General features: G+C 37.4%; 1 protein-coding gene across 2 annotated transcripts in view; it reads right to left on the bottom strand.

The window, feature by feature from the left end:
- Nucleotides 1-513: 513 nt before the first annotated feature.
- Nucleotides 514-20666, bottom strand: part of dgkh (diacylglycerol kinase, eta) — a 70116-nt gene continuing 49963 nt past the window's right edge. For both annotated transcript variants that reach the window (XM_066706630.1, XM_066706631.1), the window contains exons 15-31: nt 20126-20225; nt 19645-19957; nt 18684-18815; nt 17632-17772; nt 17147-17264; nt 16550-16660; nt 15961-16057; nt 15476-15583; nt 14254-14367; nt 13891-14025; nt 13609-13769; nt 13236-13341; nt 12772-12864; nt 12390-12509; nt 12192-12300; nt 8935-9065; nt 514-6723 (exon numbers count right to left, since the gene is read on the bottom strand). In XM_066706630.1, coding sequence (XP_066562727.1) covers nt 6637-6723; nt 8935-9065; nt 12192-12300; nt 12390-12509; nt 12772-12864; nt 13236-13341; nt 13609-13769; nt 13891-14025; nt 14254-14367; nt 15476-15583; nt 15961-16057; nt 16550-16660; nt 17147-17264; nt 17632-17772; nt 18684-18815; nt 19645-19957; nt 20126-20225 — 2176 coding nt within the window. In that variant the 3' untranslated portion in view covers nt 514-6636. The remainder of the gene's footprint in view (nt 6724-8934; nt 9066-12191; nt 12301-12389; nt 12510-12771; nt 12865-13235; nt 13342-13608; nt 13770-13890; nt 14026-14253; nt 14368-15475; nt 15584-15960; nt 16058-16549; nt 16661-17146; nt 17265-17631; nt 17773-18683; nt 18816-19644; nt 19958-20125; nt 20226-20666) is intronic.

The raw sequence follows: 20666 nt of genomic DNA, 5'->3' as shown, positions 1-20666 counted from the left end.
TGTGTATACATAATATGTAATTTTATGCTCCAATAAAATATTCTTAAAATGGTGTATCAAATAAAATTGTTTCTCATTACCAGATGTACCTTTTTTTAATCACACTGTAATACATCCCTTGTCCAATGTCCTGCTGTGCAATTTGCAGCTGCTCTGCGTCTGATCTTCAGTGTTTCTGGTGATCAGGTCATCAACTCCTTCAATTGTCTTTGCAAACAACCTATAATTTTTGTGAACCATGATTTCAAAACCTTCCTTGAATAATGAAACAGAGTACCATCATATGTGAAGTATCCAGGCTTTATTGTTTGGTTTCACTGTTGAGGATTAATTTCCTAAAGTCAGATATTTCCTCCTTTCACCCTTTGTGTTGGACTGTGTTGCAAGCACCAGGGAGTTGTTAATTATTAAATGAACTTGTCAATTACCTTAAAAAATCGATTACTTTCTCTTAAGTTTCCAATAGTGAATACAAATAAAATAAACAGACATTCAATCAGAAAGAACCCAACACATCATGAATGCATTCAGTTTTATTTAGGAAGGAAGATCTTAATTGGTAGCCTTTACTTTAAGGCATCTCAAAATGTACAACAAAATCGAACCACTGATTTCAGCAGAATACAAAAATACACATCTCAGTGACTTCCCCACAGTAATAAATAGGTATTAACCATGCATTCTACAATAAAAAAGGCACAGAAAACAGTCACTTAGTAGTCATAAAAATTACTAACTACTTTACCAAAGTCACCCAAATATCTATACAAGTAACTGTAACATTATATTCCAAAGGTGAAAACACGTTAAACAGTTTTGTTTCTTAAAACGTATGCAATAAATACTCAAATATCGTATATATATATATATATATATATATATATATATATATATATATATATATATATATATAATATATATAATATTAAAAATAAAACTGTGCCATTGTAAACAGTATGTAAACAAACAAAACTCACTTCTCCTTAACATTATTAAAATCAAGTCAAAATACATTATCCTGCTCTGTAGAATCAAATTGGTTGGTTGTGATACCAGGCAGTTTAAAGCTTTACGTACTTCCACAGCTGGAGTACTCAATGAGTTCAGTGCTGCGAGTGATACAAGCACCCTTATCAAATATATTGCAGTATTTATCATGTAGAACTCCATAGAGCAGCATGGCCCCGCTGTGGTGTGTCGTGGGTTATGTAGTAAGAGGTACAGCTCTACTGCAAAAGGGATTCCTAGGACACTACTAGGTGCAGTATATTTTTGTAAGGGTACCTAACTGCACATTCAAGACAAGGAAGAGAAAAAAAGATTTAAACAAACAATTTCATTGATTTAAGGCTTAGTCAGTAAATTTAGCAATAGATGTCCATATTCGTGTATTTTGAAGTATGGTTTCATTACTGCCTGTGGTATAAAATGTGATGCCACTGTGTGCGCCAATAAATTATGTCTGTCTTTCGCTTGTACAGGAATTAGTGAATTAGAAATGTATTCTTTGCAATGCTATCACCCTCGCTCTGCTGCTGCAGACAATTGGCTCTGAACATGATTTATACTGTAGCCCCGCCACTTCAAATTAAGGTTTCCAAATACAAATAGATAAATAAACACACAGCACAATGTTCAGTTTCCAAGCTATGAATCAACTGCACATTTAATACTATCTATGAAAGTATCACATATTTTCTCCTGCTATTGGGCCAAACTTAAGGAGGCAAGGAGTTATGTCACCACTGTAAAATGTAATGGTGGTCCGAAATTATCCCCTTCAGGTTTGCTAAGATTTTCCGTAATTCATCACTTCCAGAAACTTCTTGGAAGTGACAGAAGGGAATTCCGTTTCTTTGGTGGGTGATTAAGAGCTTGAGGGGAAGCCTCACAAAGTTACAACAAAATATGAAGCAAAATACAATTCTGAGTGATAAATTCTAGATTTTCTAGATTCATGTTAAACGGTGTTTAATGAAAATAGTAAATGTCTCATGACTGGTTTTAGGGCTGCAATAATACCCATAAAGGGATATAATACTGAATGTGCAGTTGATATCAGATAACTGTTCCAATGCAAAATGCAATTGATGGAAGATGAGTTGTCATCCCAAAACGCAACACTTGATATGAAATATAATATTACAGTTTGCATCATTTACTACATTGTCTTGAATTACCCTTTGCAAACTCCATAAAAAACGTGCATATTCAGTGAGAGTGTTCAATTGCATAAGTCTGCAGAATGTTACACAAAGCTTTGTTGTAACTCCTTCTTTTGGAAGGAAATCCAATCTACATGGCGTTTCAGAAACATTACTCACTTTCTATAGCCGATATAAGAACCCCCATTAATGTCTCTGCTGAACTCACAAATCATAACCTTGAATGTGTTAGATTTTCTCTATCTTCGTTAGACTAAGACTGTTACCATGTTTAATACGAATAATCTTAATCATCTTTGGTTGTGAGTCTAGCGGTGTAGTGGAGGAGAACTAGTTGGGTACAATAAAAGAAAGATTAATGATATTTGTTCAGAAAAATACATTAATCTTGTGGAGAAGTAGTCTGGAATAAAACAAAAAATGAAAATGTGTGATATCTTACTAGTGTTTTAGGCTGTCCTCACCCACAAAATAATGACAATGTATGGGGGTTTCTATGTTGAAATGTGTATCCCAGAGCACAGAAAGTGGAAACAGTGCCTCTTTGCTAATGTGAAGTCAATGATATGCATGGTGGGAAAAAAAACAGCTTAACTGAGCTGCAATATTTCATTTCAGCTGGGTTATTGACTTTCAATTTCACAGTTAGGTAAGAGACAAATAATCAGACTTATTTCCTGTCCAGATCAAAATTAGCAAGTGAGTGAGAAAGGATTAGACATTTTCTCTGTATAACAAAAAACTACATTACTTCAATTCGCTGCAAGCTTTGGCTGCAATGTGATACATTTGTTACTGTCCTGTAGAAACAATATGAGGGAGAAATCAAAGGTGTTTCATCAGTTACTCAGTATAGAAAGCAGAGGAATAGAATAGACTGAGGCAATCTGATACTTACAATGGGATGTAATGGCAATGCATACCACATAATACAGGTCTGGATCTGTAATGCTGAGTTATCAAATAATGTTAAAAGGTTTTAATGTGTTTTCTTAAGTCTTACAATTATAAAGGAGAAACAGAAAATATTACCAGGAACTTCAGTCACCCAGAAAGATAATAAAATATGCTCTCTTGATTTTGACAGGCTATTATGTAAAAAAAAAAAAAAGTTTCTACAGACCAGTAACCATTTCTGAAAATACAAAAGATAGAAGATAAACTCCTTATAATTGTATCCATAGTGCTTACTTTATATCCACTGTTCATGTACTGTAATTTACATCTTCTATTCAGTGTGTTATTTATGTAGATTCAGAATATTCTTGACTGAAACTACATTTTATCAACATTTGTCCTGATGGGAATTTATCAAATGGGCATGAGAAGTGATAATTATTAAAAACAAACAAATAAACAAACTCTTAATAAATGTCTGAAGATAGAAATAGGGATAAACTAGGGAAAATAGGGGTAACACATTATTAAGCTAGCCTTTCTAGCAGCAAAAACAAATAAAGCACTGTCATTTATACACACTAATTTAAAACTGATTAGTTAATCTTGGAAAAGCAAGAGCTGTAAACAAAAAATAAATAAAAAAGAAATAGACCTGATTTCTGATTGAAAATCCATTCCACAATTCACACTTTACTTATATTAAGAATATACCAACACAGGATTTACTCTCACAAATATTAAAATATTCTACAGCCTACCAGATTGTAAAATAATAATAAGAAAATGTACAGGTCCGAGAATAATGCTTGATAGAGGTACTTGGATGTATATGAAATGTCATTATTGTGGTAAACATTATTAGTGCAACAAATGCCATCAACGATTCTCATCAAAACAGGTCACTTTCGAACATGCTAGTATTATATTTACGTCTGCATTGCATGGTTCATTTCCTTGCAAGCAATATGATTCTTATCTTGGAATCTTGGAGTAATTATACTTAAAAAAAACTAAGCTCTCTCAAATGTGTAAGCTGCCATTTTATATTCAGTTAGAGAGGTACAGAGGTAAATCTTTTTGGGAAAGTTCCCAAATTTTAATTTCCCAGACTAGTTAAAATATATATATATCATTTTTTAAGTGGAAAAAAATAAACAAAATAAGCCTCAGCTTATGATGTTGCTGTCCCCCTAAGTGTGTCTACAATTGAAGAATGAAAAGACAAAACAATAATATGCATTCTAAAAACACAAATGTCATGGCTACATATTTTACAGCTGCACTCGAGTGTAATGCATATTGATACATACAGTGACACACATTATGAAATGGAGGGTTGTGATACTTTTAGCAATGCTGAAATGAATCTATTTTTATTTTCTATGGATTTACAGTGTATGGCAATTGCGCCCTCTGTAGGAATCTTGCATTAAGACCACTTCAGCTTCACAATATAACTGTTACTGTAACAATAATGGACCAACAGTTAGGTTCTCTGCAAATGTAATATGTTGAAAGATATTTAGGTTAGCATCAGTATGCCACACTCTATAAAATAATTGCATGAGCCTTTTGTGAAACACTGGTGTTGATATGACTGAGAAAGTCACTTTTCCTTGTTTGGCAGGTCTTTAAGGAAGCATTCAACAGGAATAGTGATGTTTTCTTGGAAGCATTTCTCAATATTAAGACTGTTCACTTTATGCTCCATCTTGTTATCAGGATTTGTCAATAATCAATGAAAGGATCAAGAAAAACATTTTTTTTCACAGAAAACACCAATGAAAAAAATTGTTTAAAAATAAAAATAATAAATAAAATATTGCACCTTTGTTAGTATATAATAGCATTAAATGTGTTGAACCAATCACTAATTTATAACCTAAACAACTGTGCTCCGGTGCAATACACGCAGTTGGTTGTGTAATTAGATTATATTACATCAGATTATAAAAAAGCTAATAAATACCTACATTAACAATGTACATTAACTTTGTATAACTTTTTTCATAAGACTTTAGCATTATATTTAACAATACCCCGCAATGCTCAGACCTATTTTTATTCAGTAGTGTCTTATAAACATTCTACCTTACACTGCATGCTCCGACAACAAAGCAGCAATTACAACTTAAATAAAGTTTTGCAGTTCAACTGCATAATTTTGTATTGTAACCAACAAATATATTTAATAAATACGTATATATTATACACCTAGTAATATTTGAAAAGAAAGTAGTGCATTGACTATCATATTGCAATTAATTCAGCAACTGACTATTTTGTAATTTGTAACTGTATGTATAGGAGATATACTGGATTTCTTCTCAACACAAATACAACACAGTAAAAACAGCTAAGGGCCGTCAACAAGGTGGTGAATTTGCTCATTGACTTTTTAAAAACTGTTTTCATCTGTAAACATGATGATCTATATTTAATCATAGAACAATAGATAATATGTCTGACTCAATTTAACATTCATTAATTTTGTTTTTCAAAATGTCGAGAACCACATAATTTTAATTTAATTTGTATGTGTGTCTGAGGGGGGTGGGGGGGCAGGGTCTATATAAATATACTGAAATGTAATGGACATTTGCTTTGGTACTAGTTTGACTGCCAGCATTGTTTCCATGTTTTGAATGGTTTTAGGGGAAATGCTTCTGATTTTAAAAACTCATGGTTATCTATCTATAAAGCACGCTTTACAATAATTTACCTTCAGGATATGGCACAGATGCTACAGTTCACGCAGTTTCTTAACACAGAAAAAAGTTTCATGCAAGAATAGAAAAAAGGCTACTTCAGAGCAAAGAGATACCTCAGTAGTAACAAATTACATGATATTAAATCAATATAAAACTTGTTCAAGTGTTATTCTTGTACATAAAAACCTCAGACATTTATCATGCAGTAAAAGAGATACCAAGTCAAGCAGGCACACCATGCATTGTATTTTCACTGCTATAGAAGAACTTTTGAAACACTCATTGTTTTTTGGTCATCACTTAATCTATCCCATTGGCCCCAGCAAAGTTTGATTAAAACCAAACCACTGGTCTCTCTACTGTCATAAAAAGTAAACAAATACAAAACTGAAATGTTCCTATACATTAACAAAGCTAAAGGTGTAAGTGTTAAGTGATATGTTGACTTGCTATAATGAAGCCTTATGCAAAATTAATGGCATATTCTTAATGGAAGTCCTATATTTTGCTACCTCTTGTGTTTCTGTGGTAGTGCAGACTCTGCTTTTTACCAACAGTTGCATACCTGCTTGTGCCATGTATGAAGAACATTAAAATGGCTTATATAAAGATCTACAATGTCCTACATCATACCCTTTCTGCTTTGCTTTCTTTTTGGCACAATCCCTTCAAAACCCGATCTCAGAAAATCTTTCAGCAAAACCATGAAGGGCAAATCCCCTGTCCTGCCCTCTTAATTCCCTCAGTCTCTGTACCAGGCTCTCAGACAATGCTTCCCCTTAAAGCAGGGGCTCCCCAAAGTCTTCCGAGCAAAAACACTGAGAAAAAAAGTCTTCCTTTTTCCAACTGACCGTCAAAAGTCACAACTCTAGAAGGGTGTTCTTGGCGAGTTCCTTAATTCCCTGGAGAATTCGCTTCATGTGCCCCACCTTCGTTATCCCCAGGTCCTACAGTGAGAAAGCATAATAATGAAAAACAGCTTTTGAACAGCTGTCCAAGGTTTTAGTTTCATCTAATAGTGCTTTAACCACCTGACTTTGAGTTAGTCAGTTAATGAGCTGCTGCTGCTGTATATTAAATTATAATGTTCGCTACTCTAGTTTACAGAGCTCCACACTCATGGCAGCACCCTGCAGTAAAGCAGCTGTTCCCTCTGTTCACTCTAAATTTACTCCAGCTTACGCTATTGTAAATAAGAGGTGGATTTGTAACTGCATTGTTGTTTGTCAGTCCTATCCTTCTCACTTAACATAGAGAGCATAATAGCTGAGCTCTGTCATATGAATAGAAAAAATATCACCTGTTTGTAATAGTTCCTTTGGCAGATATTTATGACTTGGAAAGATGAAAGAGTAAATACAGATAAATCTCTGTCCTATTTTGTAATTCCCAAAGGTTCTGGCAACTGGAAGCAGAAGGTTCATATTTATGTACTGCAGACAACAGGACAGCCCAGGAGAAATGATAAACCCATGAATATTTAGGGATAAATGATTGAGACAAATATGGTTGAGACAAGTAACAGAGTGATGGTAATTGGCACAGTCCAAGATAAGTCTTAGGTAAGTGTATTGTTATCTTCCACAAATATTGCATTATTGAGGTTGTAATTTCAAAAAGAATGAATATTTATACAGTTCTCATTGGCTCAATGAACTCCTTGTCTCTTGAACTTGTCTCTTTCTTACTGACAGGTGGAAAGATTTTTTTGGATGGACCATTTACCTCCTGTCGGAAAGCCTTTTGTGAATTGGCAATGGATCTGCAAATTATAGCATCTTATTGAGAAGCTCGGAGAATGTTATGGGGTGCAAACATGTTGCTGAAAACAATTTGTAGATAAAAATGGACAAAGAATTACTCAACTAAATCGTTTTTTAACTGAACAATAAAATAAACACACACACAAAAAAGAAACAGCATCTCAAGCAAGTGATTTTACATTTTAGCTTTTCTGCAATTGCAATATTCAGGCTTGTTTACAGTATTTGATATGTTCGAAAAGGAACTGAAACCTGAGGTCCCCCTAAGTCACAGGAGGAGGTTCTCCACAGACCTCCACTTCATTTTGGTATTGATAGATATAGATCCGGTGAGCATCTGGGTATTCACAAACAATAAAAGACAATATAGATTCCTAACCCATGTTGCCTTTATCTCTGGTCCACCTGGATGGTGTAATTGACAAGTCATGGACCTTAAAAGGATTCCACTTTAAACGATAGAAGACACATACATGAGCACTTGGACTCTGCTCAGACGATCTATACCTACAACCCCCTCTCAGTGTCCTTCCACATCAATCCTTGGCCCCACATCTTGGTTTATCAGATTTTTAATACATGTATTTATTCAGTTGATTTGGATGAACTTCCTCCTGTGATAAGGGCTACATTTAACCCATGTACACCAAAATGTTATTAACCAAACCTGAATAGAGCACAGTGCTACGTGTGCACACTTTCCAAAGACCACCAGCCCAAAGTTTAAAGAGCAAATAGTAAGGTTTTCAAAAAATTATGTTCTGCAAATATTTTATGCAATTTCTTTACAGATAACAGTAGGGCGGTAGGTACTCAGGGCTGCTGTATTATAACTCCAATATTTGCTCTGAAACATAATTTAGTGTCAGCCTTATAAAATAACACCATGCTTTTTAGGTTTAGTTCTTGTTTTAGATTTTTTTATTGGCATTTCCCAAATACCCAGAATCCAAACACATGTATCATGCATATTAAGAAACGTAATCTTGTCTAGATGCTACATTTTAGGATTTATATTTTTCTATATTATTATTATTATTACTTAGCCATACGATGACTTTCAACTATGCGTATCAGTTAATATTCAGATTGTTTCTGAAAACAGTATCAAAAGGCACAACCAGTTATGACTTTGTTTTTGTCAGCTTTCTTAGGGTCGACAGTTTTAAACAAAGCTCACGAAATGACCACACAGTGTTAGTAAATTAGTTTTAGTTCTCAAACAATGTTTGCACAGAAGAAGCCAAGCAGTGCAGCACAACAACAGCAAAAAGGGGCAGAGAGACAGAAAGAGAAAGAGAAGAAAGTGAGAAAAAAGGAAAAGGAAGAGTGAGTGTTTCTTTTCTTTTCTTTAATCTTTTTATCCAAGGATAGAGTTAGGCACAAGGGGAATACCTTCAGGTCGCGCCTTTCCAGGTGCAACAGCTCAGACCCTCGGATGTCATGGCGGATGAAGATTTCTTTGTACTCTCCCAAGCTGAGCAGATCCAGCCAAGCAGCCACTTCGTCAGTGCCCCACCTTTGAACTACCAAAGTTAAGAGCAAAAGCCCCTTAATTTCTACCAGCTCAAATGCATCACAAAGCAAACAGGGTCAGGCCAAAGAAAGGAAACATACAGGGCAGAGGAGTTGCTGCAGCAGCTAGCAAGAGACAGGTTAAGAGGTGTACAGTCTCTGGTCAATGGACACCAGCTCTCAGAGGTTTAACATGCAGGTTATTAAGTAGGACTTCCACCATTCAGAGCACAAAGGACATAGGAGAAGGGATAGGTTGAAGCCTGTGCAACTTAAGTCTGAGTGACTCATTATTTTATTAATGAACGCTTAGTTTTAGAAATTGTTTCCAATAAAACTGTATTACATAGTCTAATACCCCATTTCCAAGAGCTCCTAAATTCAGATTGATCGAAGGGTGTAGAAGCTGTGTCTGCTTCAATGAAGAGATGCTCTCATTGGATCTCAGCATATGAGGTTACTTGGCCTGAATGGGATTTGGTTTTGGATTAGTATAATTAACTATTGACTGTCACAGTGGACCATATTGGAGATTCTTGTTCGCTTTTCTTTTTTGCATGCTGTGAGAGTAGCTAGTATTGGGATTCCTTACAACGCCAAGGTTTCATTTTAAGATGACTTGAGCTAGGCTTAAATTAATCTGTGTTAAAGTGCATTAAAGTCCATATAGAATTAGTTATTAACATGTATGTGTGTGATACAAACAAGAGGTACAAATTATTCATATATATAATTTATATAATATAATCCAGAAAACGTTATCCTTTCATGTGCAAACTACTCCTTTTAAGGTTTTATGCTAGGAATATTCACTATCAAGACCTTTAAAAGTGGCATAAATAAAATTTAAAAGCCTTTAAATCGGCTGAAGAAACTAACCCGAGTGATCGTCTACTGTGTATTTTATACAAAACTAAACACAAAATTGTCTGAGAGAAGTTTTTTTTTTTGTACAAAGTGGTAGATTACTAAAGTCATATTTTCATTAATTATTCCTAGGTTAGTAGTTCTGACAATTTTCTCCTCATTAAATAACATTCTCATATCATAACCTCTGTAAGCTCAAGCACATATTTCTTCATTGCGGTTGACTTGTTCAGAGACAATCTTAATGTCTGTTTAATCCGATTATCTTCCCTAGTTTCTATAGTCATCGGAAGCTTTTCAGCTACGATTAAGAAAACGCATTAGGAGCCACCCTATGTAGAAACTATTGAGAGAACTGTATGTGCATACTGCTCAGAACTGTAGTGATTTTCCCTTTGAAACTTGGTTTGTGCCTTCCATAGACATTTTGACAGTTGATTGTTTTCTGGGCACAAGACAACACTTATGAACAAATAAACTGCACTGGGATGCTCATGAATGGGAAAGAGGACTGGATGACTTAGAGCATTAACAATAAACCCTGAGAATTAGAACCAGAAGATGAGGAGAGACAGATTTATTTCTCATCTTCAGCTGTAATCCTTGGCGTGCTTCATCAAGACTGAAGTCTGCATGGTGGATGGTATCAAACAACATTTACATAACAAGCAGTTTGTGGGCAAGTTTTTGGGAGACAAAGCTGGTTGGAAGTTTGTATTTGGCTATCAGCAGTAGGGCTACTGTGCCCCTGCTGACATCCAACAGTGTTTGCAAGAGTAAAACATTGCTTTATCTCATATAACCTAGTAATGCTGGACACACATTTGTTCAAGGTCAAGGTTCAGATTTTAGTCAGATTTCAGTGGACCCTTTTTTCAATATTGGACCAGTTCTGCCGGGCCAATGAGCAAAATGACATTGGGTACAATGGTTACAATCCTGTGGCTGATTCCAACACAACTAGGATATCTGAGAAGAAGCAAAGACAAAGTAAGCTCAGTGCAGTGCAATTATTTTACAATACAGAAGGTGCAGTTGTTATGGATAACATTACACAAGTCTGCCAACATTTTATTGTGGAAGAAAAATAATACCTTTTTATGTTAGTTAGGCATTCAAATTCATTTTGGTTTTTAAATACCCCCCACCCCATTTAATATAATCAATTATCTTAATAAACTTTTACCCATTGCTACAAGCCTCATTTCAGCAGGGGTGAGATGATGACAACATGCATGCACCCTCTGAAACAAGCATTTTCAGTGCATCATCTTTTTTTCACTCTGCAAGCCCAACAAACAGACAGAAGAGCACTGAACGGCAGACAGACACTGCTTTCACTGATTTCACTGCAGATTCTTAGTGTCTAGGAAACCATAGCAGTCGCTGTTGTGCGACAAGACAAGGAATCCCAGGCACAGACAGCTCAGATTCAGCTCAGAGATCAGCTCAGACACTCAGGATCAATTCCTGGTGTTTTACGTAGTTTGTAACACCCTTCTGGTAACAATGAGAATTTCAGAAAACTGTTGGCCAATAATGCTGATTCAGTGCAAATATCACATGAAAAAAATAATACACAAATGTTTTATCCTGTTAGTCAATACACGTTCTGTGTTTTTGAGGAGATACATATTCACATCTATATCTTAACTTTATTATACATTTTATTTGCATATAGTTCAAGGTAATGGAAAATGATTTTTTTTTCCTCTTGGATGAGTGATTGATGAGAGTAGAGGATGATGAGATAACAAGAAACATCCTAACATATAAAAAATAAATAAAAATAGTTGACTAAAACAAGTAATGATGTAGGTACCAACACATACCTCAACATGGTAAAAGTACTCTACATGGGTATTAGTTTTGTGCCCTTTTTTCAAAAACACAGAATTGTGTATATTTAATTTGTTCATTGCACAATAAATGTTTTGTAATGTTCACGTTTATTATAATTTTCATTGATATTTTATATGAATCAGATTGCTCTTATGTTTTTTCATTATCTAACAATGGTGTACATGTTTGCCTATTTCTCTATGAATATCACAATGGACAACTTTGAGCATAAACTTAGCAGAGAAACGATACAAGCTTCACAGTGCTCATGTTGTATTATTTGAAGCTTTAAATTCCTCCCACAAAAATGATCTTTACAACTCAAATCCATTGTGTAGTTTCTGTTTTTATTCGCCCCCCTCCCCCAATAAATGATGCTTTCTGAAATGTGTTGCTTGTTCTAGTCTGTGGAGGTACAATACACTTACCTGACTGGGGGCTTGTCTTGTGCCTTTGGAGTTTTTCCTTCTTAAATTTTGGCACGATACGAAACATGGTACTCCTGCTGTTCCTTTTCCCATACTCCAGTGAGTGGTCCTGGGGCACAAGAATAAACATTGAACTGTCATGTAACAGCTATTGACTGATAGTTTGAGCAGTGAAGGGTCAACTGTTAATTTTCTCACCTCTTCATCATTTGGCTGAAGGATGTGATAAATCCAAGGGATCTCGGCTAGTTTCCTGAGCTCCAGCTCGACACTGTGCAGGGCACCAGACAGGAGCTCCTCATGTGGGGAGTCCAGTTGCTAAGGGATAATATAGAAGGCATGGGTAAGTAACAGACATACGGGAGGAGGTATGGAGATGTACTGCCTTCAAATTACAGTGCATTGCTCACAGTCTTTGAAAGTCAGGCAGAAAGTTAGAAATATCTAAATGAGTGATATACTAAATAAAAAACTTCACCCAGGAGAGACAATCACATCCGCCAGGTCTGATATTAATGCTCAATTATAAAAGTGCAATGCGGAAGATGAAGTGAGAAGAATGCTCTTAAATGTGTCTCACCAGGGAAACGCGTCCAACCAGTAAAGACTCGGTTTCATTATGCAAAGCTTTCACATTACTGGCAACTTCAATCGCTGTGTTTCTGGTTAGACTCTGTGGGAGAGAAGAATAACAGCGTAAATATCTCTGACCTTTATTTCCAAAGAACAAGATGTCAATTCATCATCTACCCAAACTAGTTAGCAATTCATCAAAATACCTTTCACTGCACTGTACAGAACACAGAAATAAAAAGAGGAAAAGCATCATTTTCAATGTGAACGGGTTAAAAAATAATTAGCCTTTCAAGAATGAATAAAAAAATTGAAATAAAATCATCCTCCAAGTCTTCCTAACATGTAACAAAAAAAACAAAAAAAAAGTTATGACAACAATAAAAATAATTCAAAGATAACTATGCATATCTGATAAAGTGCAGAGAAAGTATTTTCAAAACCACTCCACCTTAAAACAAACTCTCTTACCTCTGGGAACTTTGGATGTGTTTTGTTCAGGGCGTGAGAGGAGGCGTTAACGGCGTGGGCCAGTTCCTGCTCCAGCAGACTGTGGGTTTTAGCTGCTTCACAGATCCTGAAACACAAAATCTAGAATCACACATGGAGGTGCGGCGGTTTGCACCCAAGCCAGGCTTCTGTTTGGCCATCTACCATTTCCAGAGGGAAATCACTGACAATCTTCTCTGGTGTTGTCGATAGAACCTAAATTACTGAACTGCATGGAGAAACCCCCACACATATTGTCAGTAAATGTACGCTTGTGGAACACATAGTACCCCTGTTCATGACCAGCTGTATCAGACCCTATTTTGTGGCACTCCCAGCCCCCCAGCCCCGTTACCTGGTGATGAGCTCCTCGGCCGCCCTGGCACACATCTGAATGAGGGCCACCTCCTCCTCGGTGGCCAGGTCCACTGACTGCTGGGAGTAGAGGTGAGGCCGCAGCGTTGGCTTGTCATATTTCAGCTTGTCCTCCCATGATTTCAGCGTGTTCTCAAAGGCCTAGACAGGGACAGTGTCGTGGGTCAAACATCAGACAGCTACACATTGAACCTTGTTGAGGATCACTCAATCCTGAGAAGCCCTGCACAGTGTAAAAAGCTTAGGTCGATCTGTCCCTCACCCTGTCTCGTGTCAACATCTGGGCTCGGTTTTTATGAAGGATTTTGATGACCCCTGGCGGCTGTATCCAGGCCTCTCCATCCACTTGGATGGGAACCCCTTCGTCTCCCAGAATGGTGATCTTTACAGAGCGGCACTGAGGAACAAAATAGAAGACTGACTTTACATATCAGGGGGACAAAGATATCTTACCACCAAAAATGTCTGACAGGAAAAACAGCAAACAGCAAAAATAATCTTAAACAGGTTTAAAATAGCCAATAGATATGCATGCAATACAGCTGAGGATGCTTTGACAAATGAGCCCTGGAGTCAAATCCAGCCAGGCTCTTCAGCTGACTTCTTGACATCAGGACACACTCACCTGGGCGATCCGGTGGTGCTGCAGTTTGATGACCCTGGACACAGCCATCTGCATGCTGCCGAACACTGCCACTACCTCCAAGATCTTGTCATCAAATGAAGGGGCACAGAAGATCTGGGAAAATTAACAGTTGTTTTTGTTTGTATTGTATGTAATGGTTTCAGTACACCCCTACTGCTGTTGTACCCTTGAGCAAGGTACTTTACCTAGATTGCCACAGTAAAAACACAGCTGTAAGTCACCCTGGATAAAGGTGTCTGCTAAGAGAAATAATAATCTAGGAATTAAACTTTGACCAAAAAGAAGGTGAACTAGCAGCTGCTACACCTCAAAAAAGCACTGGAGGGAGCCAAAAACCCATATTCTACAGATATCTACAAATCACTTAAGAATTTAATACAAATGTTAAGTGTTCCATGCCTGAATAAAGCAATCAACAAATATGCGTTAAAAATATATATTTCTTGAAATACAAGCATGATTTTAATGAATGGTTTCCCGTTCAGAAAGGTGAGAAACAGGATGGGGGGAGCCATTTAATTTGGTTCAATATACAAGAATAATACGTGTTTTTTCTCATTTTAACAGTAAGCGCTGCAGTCACTATTTCAACTTGGGGAGGACCCTTCTGGATGGGGCCCATTTATGAGTGCCTCGGAGGTTAAAGGGTCCCTGCATTCCTTGCTGCAGCAGAACAGTTATGTAACAGCACTCCCAATCAAACACATTATCCAAATATAACCTCTTATGATCCTAACTTTTTGAGAAATGAATAAGTTCTAGACTCCAATCACTCAAGGTTAGCTTCCTGTCGAGCCATAAACAAACAGTGCTCTTTATGTGAGCTCTGAAGAGGCCTCTGCCACACAAATAACCACTCGTGCTTATTTGTACGGCCTGGGTCACCGTTTGTCAGATGTCCGGGTGAGGTTCGTCAACAGGGGAACAAAAGACAGCAATACACAATGGTTATGAAAATAAACATGCAATTCAAAGGAACTCTGTGAGAAAAGGAAGGGGAAATGGGACACAGGACTAAAACACTGGACTGTAGTTTTATGTCTCTGTTGAACCAAAGCAGAGACATCCTTTTCAATTTCAGATAGATACATTCCTCTTCCTAGACAGAATAAATGTAGCAGGAATCTAAGATGGGTTACAAACTTTCTAATAAAGTGTGAGAGGCCAATGGGTTGTGATGAGTGTGTCACTGAGAACTTACATCGTCTTCTTTGGTTCCACCCCAGAAGTTAGTCCCTCCAGCATAACTTGGGATGTTCAACACCGCGATCCCCTGGAGACTGGGAAGGGGGATGTACTGTCCGTCGCACTGTAACAAATATGAGCATGAGATGAAAAACAAATGCAGGGAAAGTTATAACTCTGATATTATGACGTGGTTTTAACTCTTTGTCACGGCACCCTAAAAAACACCTTTGGACCCAGAATTATTTAAGTATGATCTCATGTAGTGTAGTTTTTTAAAGTTTAATTTTGTCCTGCCTGTTCCATTTGAGGAAGATCTCTCGAATGGATCAGTCCCCATCCTCTTTATCGCTCTCCCAGATTGCGTTCTTTGTGTTCTCAGGGCGTAAACCCTGAGGAGTAATTTGTACCTTCTAGTATATCTTTTGAAATGGACCATCAATATCAGGGGTGTCATTGCATGCTTGACATTATTTTTAAAGAACCATGCTTCCCTGTTACCTCCAGCTGGACTTTTTGTTCCAGGTTCTTGTATGTCCTCTGCAGCAGCTCCTTTGTTCCGAGCACACCATACCACATCATGTTCTTAGTGCGACTCCTAACGGGCACAGAAATACAGTGATGCATCACGAATAGCACATTGTAATTGTCTGGTGAAGTCCTGAGTTAGAATCAATAAAAACAGTACATCTTCAGATTGTTCGGAGGAGCATCGTCAACAAACCACCCACAATTGAGGTGATAAATGTTCTGTGGAAGGGATGTGCTGTTCTTGTTCTACGCTGCTCCCAAAACTCAGGTATTTAGAGGTGAAAAGAAAATGTATTTATTTTAGTCATGCATTTAAAATATTGTAGCGAACATGTAAGAACCTAACCGTATATTATTTTATATAATTGCATTCTGCACTGCTCTGCTCACTGACAGCCAGTCCTCAATCACAAGCCATGCATCATTCTGATACAAAGCTATGTAGGCAACTGAATGTTCTCCGTAAAGACAACCACTGGACACAACAGAAAAAAGGCCTGCGCACATAGCTGTAAAATATGTCAGTTTAATCCAGACACATGTGACCAACATGCCTTACCTGCACTTTTCAGGGTGTTCTTCTCGCTTATTGTTGAACTCCAGTGAAATCTTTGCATCTAATCCAATTCCAAAATAGTTGTTCATGACACATTTCTCTAAGTATCCCTCTCTGTGTGAGAAAGACAAGAAGAGGAAGAGCCTGACTACAGACCACTTTACACCAGCTTCTTGAGTGTGCAAAGTGATACTAGATTCAGTTACAATTCCATCAAATTGTGCTGGTGACGTTTCACAGCAAGACAATAAAGCAAACCCATTTTCCTCGGCGTTCTGCTTGGAAAGATACAAGGTAATGCATTTCATGATTGTGAAGTAAGCGCTCGGGAGGTAATGGAAATTCATTAAGGACGGCAATCAAATTAGAACAATTTTCATCCAGCTTACAGCAAAATCCATATCAACCATTTGCTTCACTAATGCAAGCTGCTGCAAAATAACTGAATATCATCTGGACTGAAGCAAATTGTTAACAAAATTGTCCATAGCAACGCCATGACAGCGGAGAGCTTAGAAAGGAGCAGTGAAATTGATACGGAAATGTTAAAGAGTCACGGCTCTGTCTACACACTCCATCACAGTGGGCGATCTTCCTTACAGTGAGTCTGGATCTGGGTCGATAAAGGGAGTCGCTCCAAAGGGATCTATGTTCGCCAGTAACATCTTACTGATAATGGAGCTGCCAGCGATAGAGGCAGCTAAACCGGCTCTTAAACCTGTGAGTGGAAATAAACATAGATCAGCTGGAAGCTTCCCAAAATAAAACCACAGCACAGCAAACAATACATCAGTACCTTTCATGGGGAGCCTTGCCATTCCAGCTATCATAAACACTCATTAAAAAATACATCATCCTTATAATGTAACTATGGTAACCGATAAAAATCTATCCAAGCTGATGTCTCCCCAAAAGGGTGTAATTCCTGTCTCCTCATTTGGAAGAACATAATATTCATTAGCAAGTAATACTTGTGTATATCCTACATTGTTTTCTATGAGTGTGAGTGTCCGCACAAGTCTGTGTGTGTTTTAAGTGTGTTAAGCTGATCTAGTGTGCAGTTTGTGAGTTTCTGCAGTGGTTACCTGGACAGATGATCCGGGTATTGAGCACGGGTAGGTTCTCCTTGCTCGTTGTGAAGGTGGGGATGGAGAAAGAGCCAGTGTAGGACTGGGTGCTGCGGCTGATGCGCCTCTCAGGGGGGGAGCAGGGAGTTGTCTTGGCTGCTATGAGGCCAAAAAAAAGGATTGTGAGAATGTCAGTGCAGATCAATGTAGTTATACCGTTAAAATATATTTCTGCAAAGATACCTAGTTGTTGATTTTCACACTACACAGATTAGGTGAATATTTCTCCATAGAAGAACTATTTACCCTGAAAAGCTGTTTTGAAGAAATCTTGAGCCAAGTTTTCAGACTAAGATTTTTTTTTTTTTTCCCTTTTTCTTTTTATCTTCTGTTATTGTTACACAAGCAATAGCAACAGAAATTATCCACAAAGGACAGCTCTTCACTTTGAAGATAAGAAACAGAACTAACATTTGAAAAGTAATCAGCAGATTTGGAATCTATCCATTCAGTGCCTAACTGAGCACTATATGACAGATACAATGTGATATTTCAAATTCCCACAATGTCTCATGTGTTTTAGTTAAGAAGTGTCTCTCATTTCAAGTCAAACACTGAAGCCTCTGTGCAGCTGATAACACAGTCAGTCTCAGCATTTTTACAGCCTTCTATTCCTTTTCTTAGATGTCTCAACTGTAAAAAGTCCTGACAGCAAATTGGCCATACAAAACCACAACACCTACCATCAGAGAAAGAGCACCAGAGAACCCAAACTAAAAAGAGCCTTTTATTGGCTTCAATTAAATAATAGGGAATCAGAGACCACACAATAATAACAATGATTTTTAAATTATTATTATTATTATTTATTGGGACAAATACATATTTTATATTCACCTAGAGCAGAATTGCGACACGATGGTAGATGTGTGTCTTATCTATCATAATAATAGGCAAGGCTTAATATACAAAAAGCTAAATATATCAAATATAAAATACCAAGAGTATTCATGTAAAAGTGTGCTTTGTCAGCTGTTCACTTGACAGGCAAGAAAAGGAAGTTGACTTACATGACTGTGAATCCAATTCCTTGGTGTCTTCGTCCTTTTCATCATTTTTGTTATCCTCCTCATTCTCTTTCTTAAACTCTGTTGGGGACTGAATATCTTGTTCTTCGGTGTGCGCATTCTGCTCGTCCACCACTGGATGAATAGAGAGCAGATTGAATTGAAGATCACCAAAGAACAGTACCAGTCAATCTATCTGTTTATCACTGTATCCTGATAACAGCTGTGTCATTGTAAATCTTGTTATTAGTTTTTTCCATTCTTCACTTTTGTGTGACAGTCGAAAACCATGACTGTCATGGGATTGTGTAGGAAGGCTGGGTTTTCTAGTTTGCCAAACCTCACCCAGAGAAGATAGTGATTGCAAACTCCATCGACCTGACAAGCGTGGTGCAACAAAATCCCACACTTGAGAGAGACAGCAGCTTTCACTCCCAAAAGCTACACAAGCCTGGACTACTTGACAAAGATGCTTTCTTTTCTTCATTTACACTGTAACTCAACTGAGATGGTATACCATGCTTCAGTTTACACAGAACTGTTACAAAAGAAACCAACCTATCTTATGTAAGGGCTGTCAAATGATTTAGATACATACGTTTAGGTTTAGACAGAACTGAAATTTCCATGCATTTAATAAATAGATTTTGGATCAGATATTGCGAGGAATGAAAAGTATCTAATTTTTGATCCAGAAAGTGCTAAGTTTGTGCTTGTTTTCCCTGCTTTTTGGTATTATCAGATATCCACCCTGTGGTTTCCTGTTTCCTGGCTACATGTTCAAACAAGACCATGAGGCCCCTTTTATTAGACTCAACTTCGAAACCCATAGGAGTCAAACAATATCAAGGGAAAATCAGCTGGTGTTGAGTATCTGATAACAAATTATGATTAGAACAGTACTTCTGTGGAAAAAAAATATAAATCCCAAAACATCCAGATGTCATCCCTCTACCAGTCACACCTTTCTCAGCTTGCTCTATTATTTGCCTCACTGCCTTTTTCAGGCTGTTGGCTCGTAGCATCAGCTGCTCTCTGGGCTTGAAGAACTTCTGGGGTGACTTCTTTTCAGATACATTTTCCTCCAGTTTTTCTTTTAATTCGGTCAGAGATTCCTCGCTAAGATCCTCCTCCTCTAGCTCCTCCTCTTCCTCCAGCACCTCCTCTAGCTCCTCCTCCACAATTGGTGGGGTGCTGTGAGGTGGGCGGGGCACAGCTTGCGCTTCAGCATTCAGGGTCTGAAGGAGTGAGTCCAGCTTCTCATTGAGGATAGTGCACTAGGAACAGACGAAAACAAGTGAGAAGACAAACACAACCGCTTTATTGTGGAGTTTCACAGAAGTCTCAATTAAGGAATATTGTTTTTTCCTAGAGGGTTAAGAGGTCGATAAAACTTCTTCATACATTTTGACTTAATTAACTTTCAAATTATTCCAGTGACCTACTTTTAGAGACATTGTTTGTGCTTCATCTGTATTCTCTGTTGATTTCTCATAGGATTTTCCCACTTTGGCAACAAAGTCCTTGACAGTTTCACAGAGGACCCTTTAAGGAAGGAAAAAGCTGTCATGAAATTAAATGTATAGTGTCCAATTCAGATACTTTTACTAGTTCTATTCTACAGTTATTAATGTGCCGTTTAAAATATCCCTATCTCTGTCACACAGAGTTAAACTGAGAACGTGTCCTCAGTATTGAAACAGCTCTCCTTAATACTGCTGAGCTACTGGTCCCTGGAAGTGAAAATATGAGCCATTTCTCCATGTGGACCTGGCATATTGGATGTTATTTGGATGAGACACGCCTAATCATCTCAAGAGGTATTCCCTTGACAATTACTGGCAATATTCAGCTCTCATCAGCCATAAGTAGCAACTTGGAAACAGTACTGTCAATACTGAGCTCTCCAAACAAGATGATTTTCCACTACAAGCCACGGTGAGCTTTAGCATATATAGATTATATATACACATACACATACATTTA

Source organism: Amia ocellicauda, chromosome 6, assembly GCF_036373705.1.
Source record: "Amia ocellicauda isolate fAmiCal2 chromosome 6, fAmiCal2.hap1, whole genome shotgun sequence".
Taxonomy (NCBI): domain Eukaryota; kingdom Metazoa; phylum Chordata; class Actinopteri; order Amiiformes; family Amiidae; genus Amia; species Amia ocellicauda.
The sequence above is the reverse complement of the archived record's forward strand: the minus strand, read 5'-3'. Positions and strand labels throughout refer to the sequence as shown.